The 23,247-nt window shown below is 38.0% G+C and overlaps 1 protein-coding gene across 1 annotated transcript in view; it reads left to right on the forward strand.

Moving 5' to 3' along the window:
* The window catches only part of ADGB (androglobin), a 177,325-nt gene that overhangs the window by 137,886 nt on the left and 16,192 nt on the right, over positions 1 to 23,247 (forward strand). The window contains exons 29-30 of the mRNA XM_040965667.1: positions 8,780 to 8,979; positions 11,867 to 11,978. Of these exons, the coding sequence (XP_040821601.1) occupies positions 8,780 to 8,979; positions 11,867 to 11,978 (312 nt within the window). The remainder of the gene's footprint in view (positions 1 to 8,779; positions 8,980 to 11,866; positions 11,979 to 23,247) is intronic.

Raw genomic sequence — 23,247 nt, forward strand, 5'->3', positions numbered from 1 at the left:
ATCAAGGTTACACAGAAGGAGGGGAGTCAGAGAGCTACCCTTCCTCCAGTGGTTTCACTCCCCAAAGGCCACAAGAACAAGGCAAGGCCAGGGTGAACCAGAAGCTAGAAACTTCTTACAGATCTTCCATGTGGGTGGCTGAGGCACCAGTATTTGGGGTATCTTCTGACACTTTTCCAGACATATAAGCAGGGAGTTGGATCCTAAATAGAGCTGCCAGAACTTGAACACACACACACACACCTAAGAGATGCTTGTGCTTCAGACACCTGCAAACACATCACGTAGCACCAGAATGCTGGCCCACAAGTAAAAACATACAGAAAGAATCAGAAGTTCCTTATTGTCATGCTACTCAAAACAAACAAACAAACAAACAAAAAAGTGCCTTTTCTGCATTGTTACATTTACATTTGATTTTATTTCTAGTAGAATCCTTTGCATTCAGGAAAAAAAAAAAGAGAGAATAAAATGCACTTAAATTTTAAACAAAATTGGGCTCTTACCTATTTTGTCAAGTGATGAGTCATCAAAGTAAAACTTTTGTTTTTCTTTGTATCATCAGTTGTATGTGACCTCTAGACCAACATTAAATGAAACTGATGATCATACGTGTCCATTTGTTAAACAGGGGGCCTTGAGGCTTATTGTAATTCTCATTGGTTACAAATGTTGCTAACCTGTAATAATGGGTCTTTATCAAGATTAAGACCTTTCTTTTTATTTAACTAAAATTTCAAATAGGAATGGATTTGGAAAATTTCCTACTGATTTGATATTTATAAAAATCATTAAATTTAGATTTCATAAAATATTCTTAATTGTTCACACATCTTGCTTTCTGAAAATAGCATCTCTTTGGCCATACTATTTTCAGATACTCTGATCTTGAGAGTACATGATTTTTATTTAGTTTTGTGGGTCAGATTCATGACTTTTGTCTCTATGGCTTCCTTGTGTGTGTGCCTGTTCTCAAATTAGAGTTATGTCAAATTTGTGAAATTAATGTGAAAATGTTCTGCATTCTCTAAGTCTTTGAAATTACAGGAATTATTTGTCTTTTTATAAGCTTATTAGTTTTGACTTAAAAGCTCCATATCTGATGTTTACAAGGGTAGTGTTTTTTTTTACTACATTTTTAAGAATTCCTAGTTTTTTGAACCTTAAAAATATTTTATTTTAATGTGGATTTTTATTTTAAAATGATAAATTCATCTAGTATTTCAAAGGTACCAACAAATTTGCATAGCATACAAATTCAGAATTCTTTTATAAGTTCTAAATCTCTTCCCAATGTTTATACAATGATTGTTAAATATTAATTTTTAAGCTTATTCTTACCTAGACTTTTCCAAGTTTTCGCTATGTTAAAGCCCTTTGTTGGAATTTCCATAGCTGTTAACCAAAGTACATTGGCTCCGTTAGATTTGTAAGCTACTTCATCTATGTTTCTCTTCCCAAAAATTTACATTTTAAATTTAATTAAGGTTTTTCTTTTTTTGCTTCACCAATTTAAATTTTAACTGATTTCTTTTATGTCTTTCTTTAAATAAATATACAACACACTATACATCTTTCAAAATATAGCTTCATATATATTTTATTATACTATTCATATTAGTTTCATTATATGTATAGATGGCCTATGATTTAATTTAGGTTTTTAAAGTATTAAAAATTTGTGATTTTATTATTTACAAATAATACAATTATTCTAGTCAGCCTTTTGCCCATAAAATTATATTTTAATTATTCAGTAATGTTTTCATATTTTGAAACGGACTATACTTGATTGTCATGTTATTTATTTTGAATTTTTAATAGTAGTAGATTTGATTTAATTTGTTTTATTGGCAAAAATTTTTCAAAGATTTATTTACTCATTTATCTGAAAGAAAACCAGAGAGAAAGAGAGGGAGAGAGGAAGAGACCCAGAGACATCTTCCACCTGCTGTTTCATTTCCCAGTTTCTTAGAACAGCCCAATCTGGACTGTCTTGGTCTCGCATGTGTGTGGCAGGGCCCACAGACTCTGGTCCTCCTCCTCTTGCATCCCAGACATATCAGCAGGAGGCTGGACAGGAAGCACATCAGCCAGGATCCAAATCAGGACTCCTTCACTCCTAATCCATCACTCCCGATGATGTGGGCATCGCAAGGGCAGCTAAACCCTCTGAGCCACAACACGCACCTCATTATGGGGAACATTTTTCATTTATTTTCCTAAGTAATAAGATTTTTTGTCTTTATTTTAAAAGTTCTTGATTAGCAATAAATTACAATATACATATACATATGTATATAATTATACCTATTGAGTTTCTGTGGTCAGTGTCACTGATCAAATTAGAATGATCAGCACTTTCTCCTCTTTGACATCACTTTCTCCTCTTTGACATCACTTTCTCCTCTTTGACATCACTTTCTCCTCTTTGACATCACTTTAGGATTGAAACCTTGGAATTTCTCTCTTCTATTTCATCATAAAACACATACACAATAAGTTATTTTGAACAGTAGACACTCCATGATACTTCCATGAATTCTAATTAACACCTATTATTTATTATTTGTGAATAAATGCATTAAACCATATATTTGTTGAATACTCATGTAGATTAATCTCTGTTACTTAATTGTTTAATTTGGCATGGATCTTTGGATATATTCTCTCTCTATGGAATTGCACAATATGAGAAACATTATTGCAGAGAAATGGTTTTTGTTTCCTGTCAATCTTTCAACTAGTAATTCTAATTACATTCCAAATGGTCTTGGTAGGAAGTCGGACTTCAGCTCTCCCCGCTGAGTACATTAAAGCTTACTTAGATATCAAGATACACAAAGCAGCATAATCCTGTCCAGATGCTTAAAATCATTCTAATTTAAATTATCTAAATTTAAATGATTTTGAAAATTTAAGTATACATGTTTTCCTTTTAAATTTAAATGTAAGTGATTTAAGAAGTGTATGACTTCTGTTCAAAAAGAAAAAGATACCCCGAAGCAGGGACAAGTTTTATATCTGGTCTTATTAACCCTGGGAACCAAGTGTGAACTGTCAGTACAGCCCAGGGCTCTGTCTTTTCCTTATAAATAAGATTTGGTGGAACAGACAGCTGAAAATGTTTGCACTGCAATGACATAATTAGGGCATAAAGTGATGTTTATAACACAGGGACTTAGTTAGTGTTGCTGAGTTCCAGGAGCGCTCTGGCACTGCCAGTTCTCTTCCAGCATGTCCTTTGCTCCCACCGCGTGTGTTCCATCCCAGAGCTCTGGGTTGTGCTCAGTACTCCATCTGCTTCATTGCTTTGTGGCTTCTCACTCTAACCTGTGCTCACTCTATTAATATTTCTGTGTTCAGATAATTAACCAGAGTATTAATAAAATGTAGAGGTCTTACTATTTGAGATGACTGCTTTTTCTGCCCAAACGCATGCTATACCAAAGTCATCATTCAATTCACAGACTGATAGATACTGTAATTACAAACTCTTAAGGGTACTTTTGTGTAGTTCTCCCATGCTATTCAGGACTTCTTTTTTTTTTTTTCAGTAAATAATTGATTATCAGTGGAGGTGTTCAGCATGGCAGTTAGGGTACCATTAGAGATGCACATATTCATACAAGAGTTCCTGGGTTCAAATCCCAGCTCTGCTTCCAGTCCTAGCTTCATGCTAATGCATAACTCTGGGAGGAAACAGGTGATAGCTCAAAACGTTTGGCCCCCAATTTGGCATCATTTGAATTCTTGTTTAGGGCATATGAGCAGTAAGGCAGAAAATGGAAGGTCTATTTCTGTTCCGCTCTTTCTTGCTCTCACTCTTGCTCTCTCACACACACTATCAAGCAAATAAAAATAACTAGTCATCACCAACATTCCACTCCAAATTTGTAATTTAAATTTGCAACAATAAATACTGAAGTTTGTATCATATTTTGTAGTGTTAGTTCACGATAAAACTTACCATTTCTAAGAGGAGCATACATAAACATTTTAAATTAATTTATAAGTTTATCTCTGGAAAGCAAACAAAAATGGAAGAGAAAGATAGTTAAAATTTGGTTCAGAAGCTCAACCAAATTGGAACCAACATCCACTCTTACAAGGTGCTTCTATTTTGGTGCTAGATGAGCTTGACTACTTTTTTTTTTTTCATGGTCACTCTACAACACACACACACAAAAAATCTCATTTTTCCCTTTCTGACTGCCTGAACACATGAATAAGTCAATTTAAGAAGAATAAGCACCTTTATAACATTGAATTTTTCTGCACAAACTGGTTCTTTTGTTCTGCATATTCTTTACTTCACTTATATTACACAAAAAATTTCATCTTCCCTCCATGTAGACAGAGCTATTGGTATAAATTAGATATTTTTAGATGTCAGAATGTTGTTTTAAATAGATGCTGTTAATTTGTGCTTCTAAATTTTATACAGAGATAAACAGATAAATGGTGCTACTTTTTTTTCCCTAAATACTTGCCAGTTGTTTCTCTCTCTCTCTCTACACACACACACACACACACACACACACACACACACACACACACACACACACACACACATTCTTAACTAGATTTGCCTCTCTTTATAATGTATGTGTGTGTACATAATATATGTATTTCTGGAGCATTCCCACCATAAGTGTTTGTGTACATGTGTAGGTCTGCATGTGTGTTCAGGGTTTAGAAAACTACCTTGGCACCTTGGCATTTTTTTCTGTATGAAAATCTTCATATCATAATATGAGGGGCTATATAGCATTGAAAGATTGATAATTCTGGGCAAATCGAGCAACCAAATCTAATACTGACCTCTTTAGATTTTGAATCATCCCACGGGCATTTACAGAATATCTTTATGTCTTATAATGCTTAAGAAAAACTGTAGCAATACTCAGCCCACACAATTCATATAAAAGTCATGATTTCCCGGAAAATTTACAACTGGGACCATTAAATATTTGAGGAATCACTATGGATCAAAAAATCTTGTTGCATGTTATGTAAAACTACTAATGATGGTAATTGGTAAAGATTCCAAGCTGTTGCTTCTACACAAATGTTTTCCATAGAGGATCACCCATTTGCAAAGTAGTGAATAATTTTAACCTTTTCTCTCTAAATTGACAACAAAAAAACAGCCTATGTATGTGGTTTCTTGAACTTCTATATGCATAAACTGGATACGCAGTAGAAACACAGCTGATGATTCAATGCAGTTTTAATTTTGTTATATAAGACCAAATGCTCTCCACTGAGTTTATATAAATATATTATTTTTAGCCATAGTCCTGTGATTGACAGAATGAATTTTGCTTCGTGACTCTTGTCATTCTGAATGCTAAAAATGGTCATTTATATTTCACTTAACTTTGGTTAAGAGTTGAGTGTATTTACATGTGTAATAATTTTTCTTTGTATTTTCTCTTAAAATTTTTGAATACTTTCACATGTTTCAGTTGGAGTGAATTACTAACTGACAGAAGGAAATAATGCAGCTATTTGTTTTCAGGGATTGGAACTTTGGATCATTCATTCAAAACACATTATTAAGAAACAATTTAACAACAGAAAAAAAAGTCAATGGGTTTCAATAAAGATACGTTCTAGTTTAACCTACACTCATAATTAAGACATGAAACATCCCTATATAGCCAGAAATATCCATCAGGCCATATCCCCACAAGGTTTAAAGACAAAGGGCTTAATCTGCAATTCCATCACAATAAGCGCTCTTCACAGCCCTCATGATGGACCGCACAACATTGCAACCATGTGGTATTTGCTCCTATAACACTGAATTTTGGGGTTTGACACTTTCAAGATGCATCCATTCTATTGTATATAATGCTATATCCTCTGTTACTTTTTACTTTGCTGAACACTATTCCACATGGATATACCACGTCTTGTTTATCCATTCTACCTTTGGATACATAGGTTTCTTTGAGATTTAGCATAGGATAACCCAAACTGCTAGAGATATATTCGCATAAGTAGATTTTTGGAATACACCCATTTCAATACTCTTGGATCCATATCCACAAATTAATATGTGTGAACATTTTTTAATGAAAAAAAAAATGGACATTTGACTTTGGACAAAGGGAACGAACTGGGAAACTTGCGCCTCATGTTCAAGTGCTTGGTTATAAGTCAGACACTGCTGATTCCAGTGTCCTGTCCACTCTGTGGACTGTCCACTCTGTCAGTAACTGAGACCATGTCACCATGTGAGAGACGTGGATTGGTTCTCACTTTCAGTTTTAATCTGGCCTAGTCTGAAACATTGAAAGCATTTGAGGAGAGACCCAGTGGGCGAGTGAGAGTCCTGTCCATTTGTCTGTCTCTTATGGCAGTGTCACTCTATAACATCCTCACGGGTCCCTCTCTCTGCATGTTCCTGTAACTTCTTTCTGTTCCTTGAAAACAGCTGGCATTGGGGTGAGGACGGGCTTCAAATCCGTTTGATGTCCTCCTAGGTTCTTCACTCCGTAGACAAATTTTCTTATGATCACAGTCTAAAAGGCTGATTGGACAAATTCCTTTTTGCAGTCCTTCCCCCACAATTACAATGTGCTTTGAGACACGTAGCCTGTGTTCAATTTGTGCTTCTACTTAGACTGTTGTTTAAACCATCTTTAAATTTATTAACATTGAATTCTGTCACAACCTTCTATGTAAGCTTGTACATGGCTCATGACGAGTCAAAAAAAAAGCTTGTACAAGTTTCTTATTTCAGAAAGAGTTGGATGTAGATCTTTATTTTGCTTCTTTGTGTATTTTATTGTTTCTCTTGGTGTTCAGCATTGTCTATTTTTCCCTTAAATACTTCAATACTTGTTGTAGTTATGCTAATTATCTCATTTGCTAAGTCCAGTGCCTCTGTCAGCTTTGTGTCTATCTTTATTTACTTTTTTCTAAAGTTATGGTCACGTTTTTTGCTTCTTACAAATTGTTTGGTGTACAGCATACCTCCTTCATTACTGTGATTTTTATTGTATTACTTTCATGGAAATAATTTTATTCTGGCAAGCAGTTCATTTAGTTAGCCAGATACTGTCACAACTTGGTTCTAAGCTTTCCTTCTTTTTAAACAATAACAAACTAAAAAAAAAATTTTTTATTTTCATTGGAAAGGCAAATTTATAGAGGAGAGACAGAAAAATCTTCTGTGTTCTGGCTGGAACGGTGGGAGCTGAACTGATCTGAAGCCAGGAGCTTCTTGCGGGTCTCACACTTGGGTGCAGGGATCCCTACATGAGATCTCAGCACTTATGAGGGCAGGATTTTAGCCAGTGAGCCATTGTTCCAGGCCCAGGTTCTAAGATTTCTTAAGTCACATTTATGGTTGCTTTTACTCTGAGCAGTTCTACTTGTAATGGTTGACCATTCTTGGGTTTAAACTAAATGCTATGTGTGTTCACTAAGTTTCCTTCACTTTTTCAGGCGAGAAATTCACTTCCCTCTCACACTGTGCAACTGCTTGAATCCTTATTAAATTCACATTCTCCCAGCAGTTACTGCCTGCCAGTCATTGCTGAGCCTACTAATGAAGTTTAGAATTCAGCTGAAGATTCATACAGGTCCCTATGATATTTCTGGTTTCTCAGATGTTCCTTTTTGGTATTCTTCTAATAAATACACATTGTTTCAGGTGCTCCCAGCTCTAGTTTTATATTCTCAAACCCAGCACTCAACTGTTCAGCATTTAGATGGCATCCCCTGCGCACAGAGGGGAAGACAAAGAATTGAAGAAATCAGCTTATATGCTTCTCTTTCCTTAAGGATCACAATCCTGGGATGACTATTACCTTGGACTGTGGGCAAAGTTGACTATTAATTGCAGACAATTGATGTGTACATCTTGGTCAATTTTGTCTCCCTCTTTATAAAAAGGATCATTTGTTATTGTTTGAAAGGCAGATTTACAGAGAAAGAAGGAGAGACTGAAAGACAGATCTTCCATCTGCTAGGTCACTCCTCAAATGGTTTTAATGACCTTTGTTGGGCAAGACCAAAGCCAAGATCCTAGAGATTCTTCCAAGTCTCCCACATGAGTGCAGGGGCCCAAAGACTTGGGCCATCCTCCTATGCTTTCCCAGATGCATAAGCACACTAATAGAGAGCTGGAGCAGAAGTAAAGTAACCAGGACGAGAACTGGTGCCTGTAGCAGGTGATGCTATGACACTGGCCCTAACATTTTTTCTTTGTCATGTGGTAACAGAACAGCTTCAACTACACTGTCCACTATTCTTTCAGGACTAAACTTAACATTTTTCTGTGCTTCTTACCTATGTTGTTTCAATATATATTTGATGAATTTATTTGATACATTTCTATTTTTATTCCTTTCAGTCTTATAAAACCTACCCGTAAATGACAAAGTAATGGAGGGAGAAATTAGAAACGAAACAAAAGTGTTTCATGAGGGTGTTAACATACAGACATAAGGTTTACCAGTAAGGTAGTCAGAGTTTTGAAATGTGGTGACGTTCAGTTACACAAAATTAATGAAACATTATTGTAAGTTCTTCTACCAATCAAAAATTGTTCACACATGCACACTGTTGTATGGAGGTACCGTGCTACTATAGTCACAATCTTCAAGATCAAAACGTTTTCAAGAAACCAATAATGCTGGTTTTTTTTCAACTCAAAACAATTAAGCCATTCTTTTGAGTGTTTCACAGAGTGATCTAATTTAGCAAAAAAAAATATGCATGTCATACATGTTAACTTAAACTTAATACTTTTCTTATTCAGCCAGCAAGCAAGTTCTTTTACTCTATACGACACCCAAGAAAGATCAAGACACGGTGACCAAGAAGAAATCTACCCAAGGAAGTCAGAAAATCAACAAGGGTAAACTTGGAAGTACAGCAGCAGACAGTGGTCCACCTCCTTTGGAAGACGAAGTTATCAGTTTGCCCACTAGAGAGGAAAACTGTAGCACACCACAACAGGTATATTTCACTAAAAAGAGTTATTCTCCAGGACTACTCAGAAAAGTCTAAAGGGCCAATGTAGTGGCATAACAGATTAATCCTCCACCTGAAGTATCGGCATCCCATATGGGTGCTGGTTGGGTTCCTGGCTACTCCTCAGCCGCTCCCCACAATAGGAGGCCCACAAAGAAGCTCCTGGCTTTGGCCAGGCAACATCTCCGGCAGTTGCAGCAATGTCTGTCTGCCTGTCCTTCTGTCTGCAAATTTCCCTTTCCAATTAAAATAAATAAAGCTTTTGATAAAAATTCTATTATGAAAAAAAACTTCCTAGAAATTGTCAATGTATAATACTGTCTGTGTGCTACGCCACTGAGAAAAAATCAGAGTCAAAGAGATGCTTGAACAGTGTGGCTGAGACCTTTAGCCACATGACAGTGCAAATTTCTTCTGCACCCTAAGACTCAAATGTGGATATAGTTTTCTCCATATACATAAGAGCACACATTATAGATCAAATATTAATAAGGCCTGGAATAAATGCACCCCAAGCCAGAGGGTAAAGGACAGTTTGTGTGTGTGTGTATGATTTTTATTAAAAATTATTTCTCTACAAATACAAATTCCAACTTCGACATACAATACATGTGATGACATGAAGTTGTAAGGGGTTAGGTGATTATATATATATATATAGATCTCCATATATATGTATACAGTTTTTCTTTAAGATTTATTTCATTTTCATTGGAAAGTCAGATATACAGAGTGGAGGAGAGACAGAGAGGAAGATCTTCCATCTGTTGATTCAGTCTCCAATGCCCACAACGGCCAGAGCTGAGCTTATTCAAAGCCAGGAGCCTGGAGCCTCCCCGGAATCTCCCACACAGGTGCAGGGTCCCAAGACCTTGGGCTGTCCTCAACTGTCTTCCCAGGCCACAAGCAGGGAGCTGGATGGGAAGTGGGACTGCAGGATTAGAACTGGTACTCATATGAGATCCTGGCACGTGCAAGGCAAGGACTTTAGCTGCTAGGCTGCCACACCAGGCCCAGGACATTGGATATACTTTTAAATGGTGGCAAAAGCAAATGAGTTAGTCACAAAAACAAAATGAAACAAAACAATGAAATTGAACTGAAAAGAAAACAAATGGCCACAAACAAAACCAAATCTGACTGCAGCTTCAGTAAATCTGAAAGAATCCTCCAATTTTAAAACTAAAATTTGGGGCCCAGCACGATAGCATAATGGTTAAGGTCTTCGCTTTGCACATGCATGGATCCCTTGTGGGCATCAGTTCTAATCCCAGCAGCCCTGCTTCCCATCCAGTTCCCTGCTTGTGGCCTGGGAAAGCAGTCGAGGACGGCCCAAAGCGTTGGGACCCTGCACCCACCGTGGGAGACCCAGAAGAGCTCCTGGTTCCTGGCTTCAAATTGGCTCAGCTCCAGCCATTGCGGTCACTTGAGGAGTGAACCATCGGACAGAAGATCTTCCTCGCTGTCTCTCTTCCTTTCTGTATATCCACCTTTCCAATAAAAATAAATAAATCTTATTTTAAAAAACTAAGATTTTAATATTAGATAAGAATAAAAGTCAACTGTAAGTATTCCAGAAAGTGGCAGTTTTGAACAAAATATCATAGAAAATTTAAGAAGCAAAGATGCATCTGGTAAATAAGAACCTGGAATGATCAGTGATAACAGTTGCAGTGTCTCAGAAAGGGTACTGGGTACAAATCGGAGCACACAGGAAAATACCTGGAGCCCTAACTGCACAGACTCAGCAAATACAGAGTGAAAACTACGGAAACTGGAGAGGAAAGGACGACAATTCCACAGCTTGTAACTGAGGATTTAATGCATGCCTCTAGACACCGAGCTAGGAAACAAGCATGACTGTGACTAGCCAAATCATTAGAGCATCAGCTTTGTCCTTCAGATATCTCCATGTAACACTTCACCCAAGAGACAGAGAACATGCCTTTTCTTAGCACATCCGATAAAGACCTTAGGTTAATATAAAGTGGAAACTGCAATACAGTCCAAACTGCATGTATTCAACAGGCATACCACCTGAACGCAATGCAATAAAATAGAAATTAACATTGAAAATAATTAACAACCCTATAAATGTGAAAACTAACTTTCAATTTAATCCACTACATATTTTCTAAAAATTTCTAAACTTACTCTGAAACTCATAGAAATAAAAAAGCAATTCACAATTAGCTAAGTCTACTTAAAAAAAAGACAAGGAACTTCCATTTTCAAATAGAGACACAGACTAAAACATCACAACAGCAAAAAAAAAAAAATCTAATTACTACCAAAATAAATAAATGGAACAAGGGAAAACGGACAAGAGTATGATATGTTTATGGCAATTAATAGAGGACATAGGCAACATCATAAATCAAAAGATCAAAAGAGAAAAAGTAGAATAGGTGGTTCTGGGAATATTATCCAACCATGGAGAGAATGAAAATAGATCATCGGTTAACACAGTGCACACAGGTGGGTTACAGATATCATGCAGATAGAACTGTGAAATTTTCATGTGTAAAGGTAATAATAGACAACATAGATGGTCATTTGTGACAATAAAAAAGGCAAAAGGCCATCAAATTTGAGGCAATGTTCAAACTCAAGAAAAATGCAAATATTGCAACAGCAAGCTTTTTCTTTATATGTGTTACACTGTCATAAAGCAGGAAATCAGATAATGTCAGGGATTGGTGGGGATATAAAGGCATAAAATGATCACAGACTGGCATTATGGAACTTCTGTGACATCTGGTTTATTAAATTATTTTTTTGATGTAACAAACTATGCATTTATTATGTCTGGCATAATAAAGTTTGATCCCCTATATATTTTTATTTTTAAGCACTGCATTTTATTTTGCAGAGTTACAAGTACATTATCCAATGCTTGGTGTTGTATAACAGTTGGCCACTCACTGAAAGTCAGTTGACTTTTGTTCAAGCACTAAAGGACTTAGAGAAAAATGATATCAAAGGTATGGCATTCTAAATATTTGTATATGTATCTAGATTTTTATAAATACGTAACACTAAGTTGATCTTGTGATTATTAAATCATTACTGATTATAACTTACTTTCTACACACTGCCATTTCTTGCTAGGTTAACTATGTTCTTCAACATTTTCATTGCCGGGTTTACAAAACAGAACCATATGACTACTTAGGTCTAACTAAAGCAGAGTTAGTCCAGTTTAAAAAAATTACTTATTTATTATGCTTTTGTGTATATTTTTAAAATATTCAGAAACCTTTTCTCTTTAGTAAATTATATTTGCCCATAGTTGTTGAAAAAGTTTAAAGATAAGCTCTTCAGAGATTTTAAAGATTCTTCATTTCTTGAAGATTATCCTAATGAAAAATAATTGGTTCTTCTAAATTACATATAAATTATCCTCTGGTTAACAGAGATGTGGTGTTTTTGCAAGTTGAAACATTCTTCAGTCATAAAAAAGAATGAAATCCTGTCATTTACAATCACATGAGCAAACCTGGAGTTCCTGCAATGAAACAAACCAAACACAGAAAAATGAATACTGCATGTCTTCGGTCATACATGGAATCTAGCTAGTATTTCATAGAAATACAAAACAGAAACAATGGATACCAGAGCCTGGAAAGCAGTACAGGGCAACAGCGAGAAGGACGTGATTAGATATTAAGCCACAATCAGGGAGACCTCGTAAATTCTAGTGCTTCATAGGGCAACAGCATAATGGTAATCAGAGATGATTTATTGAGTATTTCAAAATGGAAATAAGGATTTTTAATCCTTCCAACACACATAAAAGAATGCAGTGATTAATGTTTGAGATGTGGATTTGCAGCAGCCCTCACTTGATCCTTAGCTGTTGCACACCTGGATTGAAATGTCAGAGTACACTTCAGCAATAGAGCAAACAATAACTGTATGTTCAAAAAATATAAACCCTTTTCAAAATTCCAAGCCGGAAATGACAGTTTGGTTCTTTCACAAAAGACACTCAAAGCAAAATCCCAATCTCTGCCCAGGTTAGTGCCAACTAATGAGTGCTTTCCATGTATGTCTTTTTAAAAGTTAAGCCAGTTCTTCTAATGCCTATAGTGTGCACATGTTATTTTTAAGATAAAACAAGCATGCAATATAAAAAAGCACAGAATACAAAGTGAAAGTCATTACAGATGCCTTAAACCTTACTCCAAACTACTCGGTGCCTTAGCCACTTTCTGGAATGTACATTTTCAATGCTTGTACAGTATCCATTCCATAAGATCTCATTCTTTAGCAAGAGGATATTTTGATGGTTTATTCTCTGAAATCTGCTACTGTGATGCAGGCCCCTGAAGGACTAGGGGTTTGGTCCATTCCAGCCAGTCTAAATTGTTGCATCACCCCTTGTTTGCCAGAGACAAAGTTTCCAGGACACATGCTCTTGTATTTGTTGGAAGGAAGGAAGGAAGGAAGGAAGGAAGGAAGGAAGGAAGGAAGGAAGGAAGGCAGGCTACACCCACACTCTTATGGCCACAATGCATATGTATGTCAGAAAACGTGTGCTTGCATTTACTTGCCAGTGTTGTCTGTATGGACCTGATCAGAAAAGAGTTAATAAAAGTTTGTATGGGATTTAAGGAAATTATTTATGGTTCATAGGCTTACTCTTTCACACACAAAAAGAAGAGGGTAAAGTGTGGATCAGAATCTCATATGTGTTCTCCACCTGCCAGGAAGAAAGGAAGGGAGGAGTGGGAAGGAGGGAGGGGAAATAGGGAGGAAAGGAGAAAGAAAGAAAGAAAGAGAGAAAGACAGAAAGGGGAGGGATTGGGTTGGAGGGATGCGGGGAGGAAGGAAGAGAGAGAAAAAGAGAGAGAGGGAGAGAGAGAGAGAGAGAGAGAAAGAAAGAAAGAAAGAAAGAAAGAAAGAAAGAAAGAAAGAAAGAAAGAAAGAAAGAAAGAAAGAAAGAAAGAAAGAAAGAAAGAAAGAAAGAAAGAAAGAAAGAGAAAGGAAGGAAGGAAGGAGGGAGGGAGGGAGGAAGGAAGGAAGGAAGGAAGGAAGGAAGGAAGGAAGGAAGGAAGGAAGGAAGGAAGGAAGGAAGGAAAGAAGGAAGGAGGAAGGAAGGAAGGAAGGAAGGAAGGAAAGAAAGAAAAAGAAAAGAAAAAGGAATGAATGAGAAGCAAATGACACAGAGTACCTAATTTCTGTGAAGCAAGCTTAGTGTCCTGCCAACAGCAACACACACTGCAAGCTCGGACACTTTTGCCTCCTCTATTGCCATCCTCTGTCAGCCCAGGGTTTGTGTTGTCTTCAGTCTCATCTTTCTGTCTCTAGAAGTACACAGAAGATGCTATCAAAAAGTTATTGTAGGAGAGCTCAAATGTGCTATCATTATGGGGATTACAACCAGAAATGACAAAGGCAGCCTCCATTCTTGTCTCAGACAACAAGAACTCTCAAGTGGACAATTTCAAGGAGCAAAGCAACATTTATTAAAGGTGGAAACCTCCTGCCACAGCATCAGGAGGGGGGCTTCATAAGAGGAAAGACCCAAGAAACAGTGGAAACAGTGTCTTAAGCACAGTTCTGGTGTGGTGAACAGAGTAACAGCCAACAAAGAGCAAGAGGGCAGAGGACAAAGTCATGAGAAGGCCAGAGCTATAATCCTGTCTAGTCTAGGATAAAACAAAAAACTATCTGCAGGGAGTGCCCAGTAACTTCTTTCCATTCTCAGGATAAGCTAAAGCTCGGAAGGGTAGGAAAGCTCTCTGGTTTCACTGAAAGCACCTTCTTGTGATTTATACACTTTGTTAAAGAAGCACTCCCTTTTATTCATTCTAACCAAGAAATGACCCTAACTTCCTGATGCCCACCTAACCGCCACACTGTGCTGGTGGCAGTACATGTGCTTCAGTTCTGATGACTTCCAGATTTTCAGTATTCACAAGATTGCCAGGCTGTGGGCTGTGCTCAGGCTCAGCAAGGTTGTTGTGACCTCTGATCAATGTTGGAGACAAACCCAGGGTAGGAAAGCCCTGCGTGTCCTGGTCCTGCTCTGTACCAGAATGTGTGACATGAAAGGTTTTCAGAACAGGTTATCTGTCACCTGTCACTGGTAGTTGAACACAGGGCAACATGCCAGCTCAACACTGATATACAAGCTAACTTTTTTTCATTGCCTAGATAAAACCAAAGACTAGGAGCTTTGCTAAAGTATCTCTTCATTGTCTTCCACCTCCCTCCCACACCTCACTGCCCTACAGCTCCAACAGGTCTGAGTATAGATTTGACAAGAGCTGCACTTAACAGAGAAGAAAACAATAATGCTATAAAAAAAAATGTAATAAGTGAGCTGAAAGCTCCTCTCAGGTCACTTCTGAAGCTGGATATGTCCACAGGTTCCTTCCTGTGGCTGCACGGCCATTTGCCTTTGGGAACCACTGTCCTTGTCACTTCTGAACCAGCGGAGCTTCAGGTCAATGCCCTATTCTAGGTCATGGACATTCTGAGCCCAGCTCACAGCTCACATTCCCCACCCCTGCCTGCTGTGGCAGCAGCAGCTGTGAGCTTCCACCTTTTGCTCAATTTTGAACCTGCCACCCATATCCCCTAAAATTCTAACAGAAAATAAATGAGAAAAATCCTTATGTTTTAGCTATGCATCCTTCCTCATGTTTTATCGTGTTCATTTCCTCTTCCTATTCTTCCCCTCTAAGGCTGTGACTTTACATTAACTATTATCTCATATTTCCTCTGTTCTGTCCAAATCAGACTTTCTAACTGTGACCTTAAAGAATCTAGATCTTTTTTCCCCTCAACTAAGGACTGGAGAACCATTTGAAATCATGGCTGGGACGAGTCTTGTGGTTATTTTTCATTCTCCCTCTTGCAAAGAAACAGGTACATAGAATGTGCTTAGTGTCAGTGGAATGAAATATTTTCTGTTAAAGATCTGTTTGCAAATGAAATAGTCACAACTACAGGAATGAATGAAATCAATGGAGAAAACTATTTGTATATACTTTAGTGTTCAGCAAGGCTATGCGCGTTTATTTCCACTTTTTTTTTTTTTGGTTTATAAGGACAGCTGAGAGCACCAGTAGTTTTACATCAGCTTTCTCAGGACTGGGCTATCAGTGGGTTGAAGAGGGAGACATAAGCCCCAAGTTTTTCCTGTATAGGCTCTGTCATCCATTTCTTATGTTTGCTTATACTTCTATTACTTTGGTAAGGATCTATTTACATTGTTTGAAAGGTAGAGTTACAGACAAAGACGGAGAGAGAGAGAGAGACAGAAACAAAAAGAGGGAAAGAGCCATCTTCCATCGGCTGGTTCATGCCTTATATGGCAGGCCAAAATCCAAAGCCAGGAGCTCACGTGGGTCTTTCGGTTACTCAAGGTATCATGTGTGACCCCCAGAAAGGACGCTGAATTAGAGTCGGGACAATCCCAAACACTCCACTGTGAAAGGACAGGTATGCCAATCAGTGGATTAACTCACTGTGTCATAATGTCTGCTTCTCTTCTTCATGAATACATGAATAAGTTGTACAGAATATGTAAAATAATGTTAATTTTGTGCTACCTACAGGATGCTCCCCACACCATAATTCATGTGGTGAAAACCAATCTGACCACTGTGATGGTCTTAGGAGGTGGGGACTGTGAGAAGACGATCCAGAAGTCCTTATGAATGAGATGGCTGCCCTTACACAGGAGGCTCCAGAGGGTGCCTTGCTTTCTCCACAGGAGGACGCAACAGGAAAGGGTTGTCTATGGAGGCAGGAAGTGAATTCTCTTCAGGCACTGACTACAGTGGTGCCTGGAATTTGGACTTTGAGAATTAAATACGTCCTTGTTGGCATTTTATTATTACAGTTTGGGAATATTTAGGAAAAGGATATGGGGTGGAAGCTGATATAATAGTTTGTAGAAGGAAGCCTCAAAGGAGACTCAGAAAGGGAAATATAGGTTCCCCTTGGAAGTGAGGGCAGTGAGAAGGCAGCCATGTCTCAGAAGGCTGCTCTGGCCTATTCTGAGGGTCAGGGTCACTCCTCAGGTGCCAGCCATGGTCTAAGCAGAGCTCATTTCTGCAAGAGGACCATGAGGGACAAGACAAAATTGAAAGCTTATATCCATGGTGTACTATTCAAAACCAATCATTTTCTCCTTAGTTCACAGAAATTCATAGTCATAGGATGGAGTGCAAATTTGGATTAGTAGTTACACAGCTAGATATCTTTACATATTATACAGGAACATTTTAGTGGAGTCCCAGCTCTGCCTCCTTTCCCGTTTTCTATTAACATATAGCCTGGAAGGCAGCAAATGATGGCTCAAGTACCTGAGACCCTGATGCCAGAGTCCAGCTCCAGCTGAGTTCAGAACTCGAGAAGGGTACATAGATGAGGCGCAAAGAGGAACAAAACGGACCATTGCAGTTCCAGGATCTTAATGGACAATGCAAGAAAGCCGTCTGCTTTATTTATACAGAAGCAATCAAACTCTGGTTCAGACTTTTTATGTCATGGTCAAGTGGGTGTTTCCAAGGATGATTCTGTCATTTGTTTCACCTAAAAACTCAATGTTTTCCTCTAACACTGTTGATGGTATCAGGTCATAGATTTACACCCTTGAGCCATTTAGAGTTGAGTTTTGTATAAGGCATATAGTAGGGCATATTGAATCCTACTTTTGCACATGTACATCTAATTTTCCCAGTACCATTATTAAAAAAAAAAAACTCAATAGAAGCTCCTACTACAATTCTTATTCTACAACTCAATCTTGTATCACAAAGAAAAGGAGAATCTAAAGATCAAGGAAAGAATGAAACCCGAAACACAGATCCCTTCATTAGCCTAAGGTTGACAGGACAGCCAAGACAGCATGAATAATAAAAGGTCCTTTTGCAAGTTGTTATTATTGACATTAACCTCTAAGCTCACGTTGAAAGTAAAAAGCCAACTCCACAGTAGCAAACAATGCCTGAATGGATTAGAATTCTTGGGCAGGGTGGTCCAGTGTCCATGCAAAGGAAGGTGGAGCTGCATTCAGGTGGCTGTAGAGACATCCGCAGGGCCCTGCCAGGCAGCACAAAATTCCTTGCGGCCCTGCCTGCAATGGAAGAATACTCTTCATACCTTTGTGTCCCCCACATCCACTGCACGGACCCCAGCACCCTGACATCCACACGAGGCATCAGGATTGAGTTCCAGGCTCCTGGTTCAAGCCTAGTCCAATTCCAGCTATTGCAGGAACTTGGAGAGTGAAACCGCAGATTGGAAATTCTCTCTCTCCTCTCCCCTTTTGCTTTCCTTTTCTCTCTCTTTAAGTATCTCTCGCTTTCTCCCTCCGCCCCCCTTTCAAACAAACCAAAGGAATGGAATTCATAGAGTTAAGCAATGTCAATCCCAAGTTACCACTACTATTCAAAAATAAATAAGTGGTTAGAAAAAGAGAAAGGGTTCACAAAGAAAAAAAAAATCATGTATACCAATGTCAGAGTGGCTAGGTGTTAGAAATACTAGTTATATAAATACTAAATATTTATATTTTTTAGTATCTAAAATCAAATTTAAATTATAGACATAGAAATTAGTTTTAAATGGACTCATATTGTTTTAATCAAGAGAAAATGTAGATTTCTCTTTTGCAGACACAAAAGAAATCCTTAGGAGAGTCAAAGGTTCAACTACCACAATATGATTATTTGAACATTATTAGAGGTCTCCTTGTCTACATGGCTTTGTAAGCTGAGAAAAACTATCTGTAGCATCCAAGCCTTGTTTATCTATAACAATGAGATGGCAATAGTAACTTCTTAGACTTTTTGAGAAACCTGGGAGCAATGCTGGAAAACCCTGAGAAGCCGTGGAAGAGCAAAGTGAAGGTTACAGCCCAGCTATCTTGCTCTGAAACCCAGCATCTATAGATCTTCTGATTTACAGCAGCAATGATAGTGCAGGCAGTAGTTCCAAGTATTTATTTCAAATGCTTTTTTTAAAATTCATTTATTTTGAAATTCACTAATAAAAGTGTAGGGGATGAGAAAGAAAAAAGAGAGGGAGAGAGAGAGAAAGAGAAATTTCCATCTACTGGTTTACTCCCCAAATGGCCACAATGATCAGTGCTAGACACGGCCAAAGCCAGGAGCCAGGAACTTCGCCAGTTCTCCCGCATGAATGCTGGAGGTCAAATATTTGGGCCATTTTCCACTGCTTTCCCAGGGCATTAGCAGCAAGCAGATCAGAAGCAGAGCGACCAAGATACAAAGATACAAACCAGTGCTGTTATGGGATGCTGGTGTCACAGGTGGTACGTTAAATGGCAATACCACAACATTAGCTCTTATATCAGATGCTGGTTTACAAAGTTTTGATTTTATTTATTTATTTGAAAGTCAACATGACAGGGAGTGAGGGTGGGAGGAAGAGAGAGAGAAGGAAGAGAGAGAGATCTTCCATCCACTGGTTGATTCATCATTTGGGCCTGGGCCAGGATGTAGACTGGAGACAGGATAACTCAGGTTTAAGAACCTGAGTTGCCAACTACAGCCTCACAGACACAATAACAGGAAGTTGGAGGCAGATCTTCATGCCAGTCACTCCTACATGGAATGCAACTGTCCCATGAGGAAGCTCAACTGGCTGTGCATTCTTGCGTGCCTCGTTTGTCAGATGACTCACAAAGACTATCTTATAGTGACACATGTAATTCTCACAATAAACCTGTGAAGTAGATGTTAACACCGATGCCACTTCACACATGAGCAAACTGAAACAGGCCTGCTAAGTAGCTCGCTGTAAGTCACATCATCATTTACTGGCACCATTAGAATATTAAATGAAAATTAGTTATCCAGCAAGGACATTGAATGGGAAAAATAATAATGCAGGACGATTTTCAGATCTTTCTTGTGTACCTCAAAATAGGTGTCTTTATTTACGGATACGTTTATAAGACCTTGGTGAACATCAAAGTTTATATACGAGCCTCATTATGATTCCCCTTAAGATAGTTTAGTTAGCTCATTCTCAAATTATCCAGCATAATGGTAAGTAAACTACATCTGTCACATTTAAAGCCTTAAGCTCATTCATTAATAAGTGTTAAAAATTAAAGGAACATAAAATAAAATATTGATAGAGTTGGGTAACCAAATTTATGGAATGAAACAGGTTTTAAAGATTTACTCATGTTTTTACTTATTCAAAAATCAGAGTTACTGAGAGGGGGAGAGAAAAAGAGATCTCTCTCAGATGGCCAGAACACTTCACCTTGGACAGGTCAAACCCTGATTCTCTGGGAGCTTCCACAGGATGCAAAGAACTAAGCACCGGGGTCATCTTCCACTGCGCTTCCCGGGCACATGGAACAGGGGGCTGGAAAGGAGGCACAGCAACCTGGGCCAGAACCAGTGCCCATACGGATGCCAACATCACAGGTGGCAGCTTCTTCCGTTATCTCATGATACTGGCTCCCAGCAGGTTTCTAATATCATTTTTACAACAGGGAATTTTAGTAATCAACTTGGTTAAAGTATGACAATATATCAGCTGCTATGCTTTGATATATTTGCAACTCAAAGCTTGCCTGCTCTAATTTTAAGAATGGTATATATATCTTAGAAAAGCTCAGTACTATTAACTTCAGATTTTCCAATTAGGTTATATTCAAAATTAGAGCTTGATATATTTGCAAAAATTCAGGTTTATAGCCCATGATACAAACTAAAGTGTCAAAGGCATTGACACAGAAACCCCAGTATTTCTGTTGTGTTTACAAAGCTGTCTCTGGTTAAGTGAGGCAACAGTGCCACCTCTAGTTTATTGCATTTCAGTACTCAAGTTCCAGCAGTAATTGCTTACTGAGAGGGCTGAACTTCACTGAAGAACAAAGACTGGAGGATCCTGAGCAAGCCACGCACAGCAATAGCATCCACCTTCACATGTAATTTGTAGTATTGAGATTTTGAATTCTTTTGGTCAATATGCTAATTTTTATATTGTCACTTATCCCTCTAAAGTGATAATTCATTTGCAAAATTACATATCATTCTGTCTTCTAAAATATTTATTTTTAATTTTGATTCATCTTTATTAGAATTATAACACGACTACCTTACTTCTTCATTTGGCATAATGACGTGTAATGCATTCTTTCCAGAGTCTTTTAAGAAAACCAAACATTATATATTATATAGAGTATACATACACAGACGCACATACATATGTATATATATACTTTACATCTATGCTTAGTGCTTTTTATATTTACCAAGTATTATACTTAATAAATTCATCTTTTTTATCACAAATGAGTGTACTAGTTTAGAAATCTTGTGAACAATTACATCCCCATCACATTTCAGTTTCTAAATATGTAAATCTAAGCACTGAGTTTTAAAAACCATAAACCAAGTTGTGTATCTGTAACTTGTATGTGTTTATCTGTTGTGTTCTGTTTTCATGCAGCATGATGCTGGAGGCTGCTTCGGGGCACATTTTAAAGACCTTTCCGATTAACTTCATCAGAGGGGTTCCATGAGCACTTCCTGTCTACAGGAGATATATTCATTTATTTCAGTGATCTGTAAATGGATTTCTGATTATATCTGCATTTGTTGTGAAATCACACTTTTTATCATTTTGTACCTATAGAATATTTGCTAATGAGTGACCACTAGATATGCTCTCAACACATAACTGACTTCCTACCTAGTTTTACATATTAAAGCTCTGAAATGAGTTCATATTGTATGAGTTCAACATTACACATAGTGAAGTTTGGAATTACAATAAGGATATAAGGATATTCATGGAGAAACTGCCACACTTACACATGAACAAAACCAGAAACTATTTTATTTGGCATGTTAATAATGTGATGGAATGCAGACTGTATACCTCACAGGAGGTGGTTTGGGCAAGTTAAACTGAATGCTGTGGGGCTGGCACAGTGAAATAGTGAATTAGACCTGCACCTGTGGCTTTGGCATCCCACACGAGGACAGATTTGAGGACTGACTGCTGCATTTCTGATCCCTGCTAATGGCCTGGGAAAGCAGTGGGGGACAAATCAAGTGTTTGGACCCTTGCACCCTTGCCAAGAGCCTGAGATGAAACAGGCTCCTAGTTTCTGGCTCCCGTTTGACAAAACTCTGGTAGTTGTGGGTATTTGGGTAGTGAACCTGCAGACGGAAGAACTCTCTCCTTTCTCTAAAAACCAGCCTTTCACCCCAAATGCTGTACTACATTGTTTGATGGCATCAAATACAATAAATTTAAAACTCAAACACTAAGAATGATAGGTGGTAAAAGAAAACAGCCTCAGAAAAACTTCATGGTTTTGCTTTAGAGTCAGTTTTACTGGACATTGGTTAAGCATCTTAAAAGACCAGAGTACATAATATTAGATATGAGCCTATTTCTAATATTCTCCATTTATTTTTTATATTATTTTTTTAATTAATTTATTTTTTTAAATATAATCTTACTTAGTTGATTAGGGTACAAAGAGTCAAGGGCTACAGGAAAGTGAGCAACACCATTGTCTCCACACTAATATCATTTTTCCCCTGTACCTGGGGTCAGGGGAGAAACAAAGGGAGAAGCCCCACCCAGCGCCCCACCCAGCCCCCCACCCGTCCCAGGTCCCCGATGTGAGGCACGCTCCGAGGGTCCTGCTCAAGCAGTTTTGATAGTTCAACAGGTTTGAATTGCTGCCAATCTCGCCGTTCCAATCGTGATGAAACCTATTCAAAATCCACTGGCTAACATAGTCTCTTCATGGTTCCATCAATTCTTTTAACTGAAATAGATAGAATATTAGACTACTTATTCACAGGGAACACCTTGAGCCTCAGAGATTATAAAAAGTTCAACTGATAACCGACTGAGCCAAAACTCACAAGTCAGCTGACCAGTCTTTGTCACTTCCCTTCTCAGTAACTGGAATTGTTGACAGAAGAGCAAATCCCTTCCATGCCAAACGGTGGTGCCAACTACAGTGTCATCTGTGCCCAATCATCTTTGTCCAGCTCATAACTGCACCCCAAGTAATCCATAAGGTTTGGGATATTTTTTTTAAGATTTTTTTTTTTTAATTTGAAAGGCAGGTTTTACAGAGACAAAAGAGATGGAGAGAAGGTCTTGCCATCTGCTGGTTCACTTCCCAAACGGCCCCAATGGCCACAGCCGAGTTGATCCAAAGCTGGGAGCCAGGAGTTTCTTCTGGGTCTCCCATGTGCACCCAGTATTGCAAGGTCTTGA

This window comes from Ochotona curzoniae, unplaced genomic scaffold, assembly GCF_017591425.1.
Source record: "Ochotona curzoniae isolate NIBS_2020 unplaced genomic scaffold, NIBS_Ocur_1.0 scaffold_3890, whole genome shotgun sequence".
Classification (NCBI taxonomy): Eukaryota; Metazoa; Chordata; class Mammalia; order Lagomorpha; family Ochotonidae; genus Ochotona; species Ochotona curzoniae.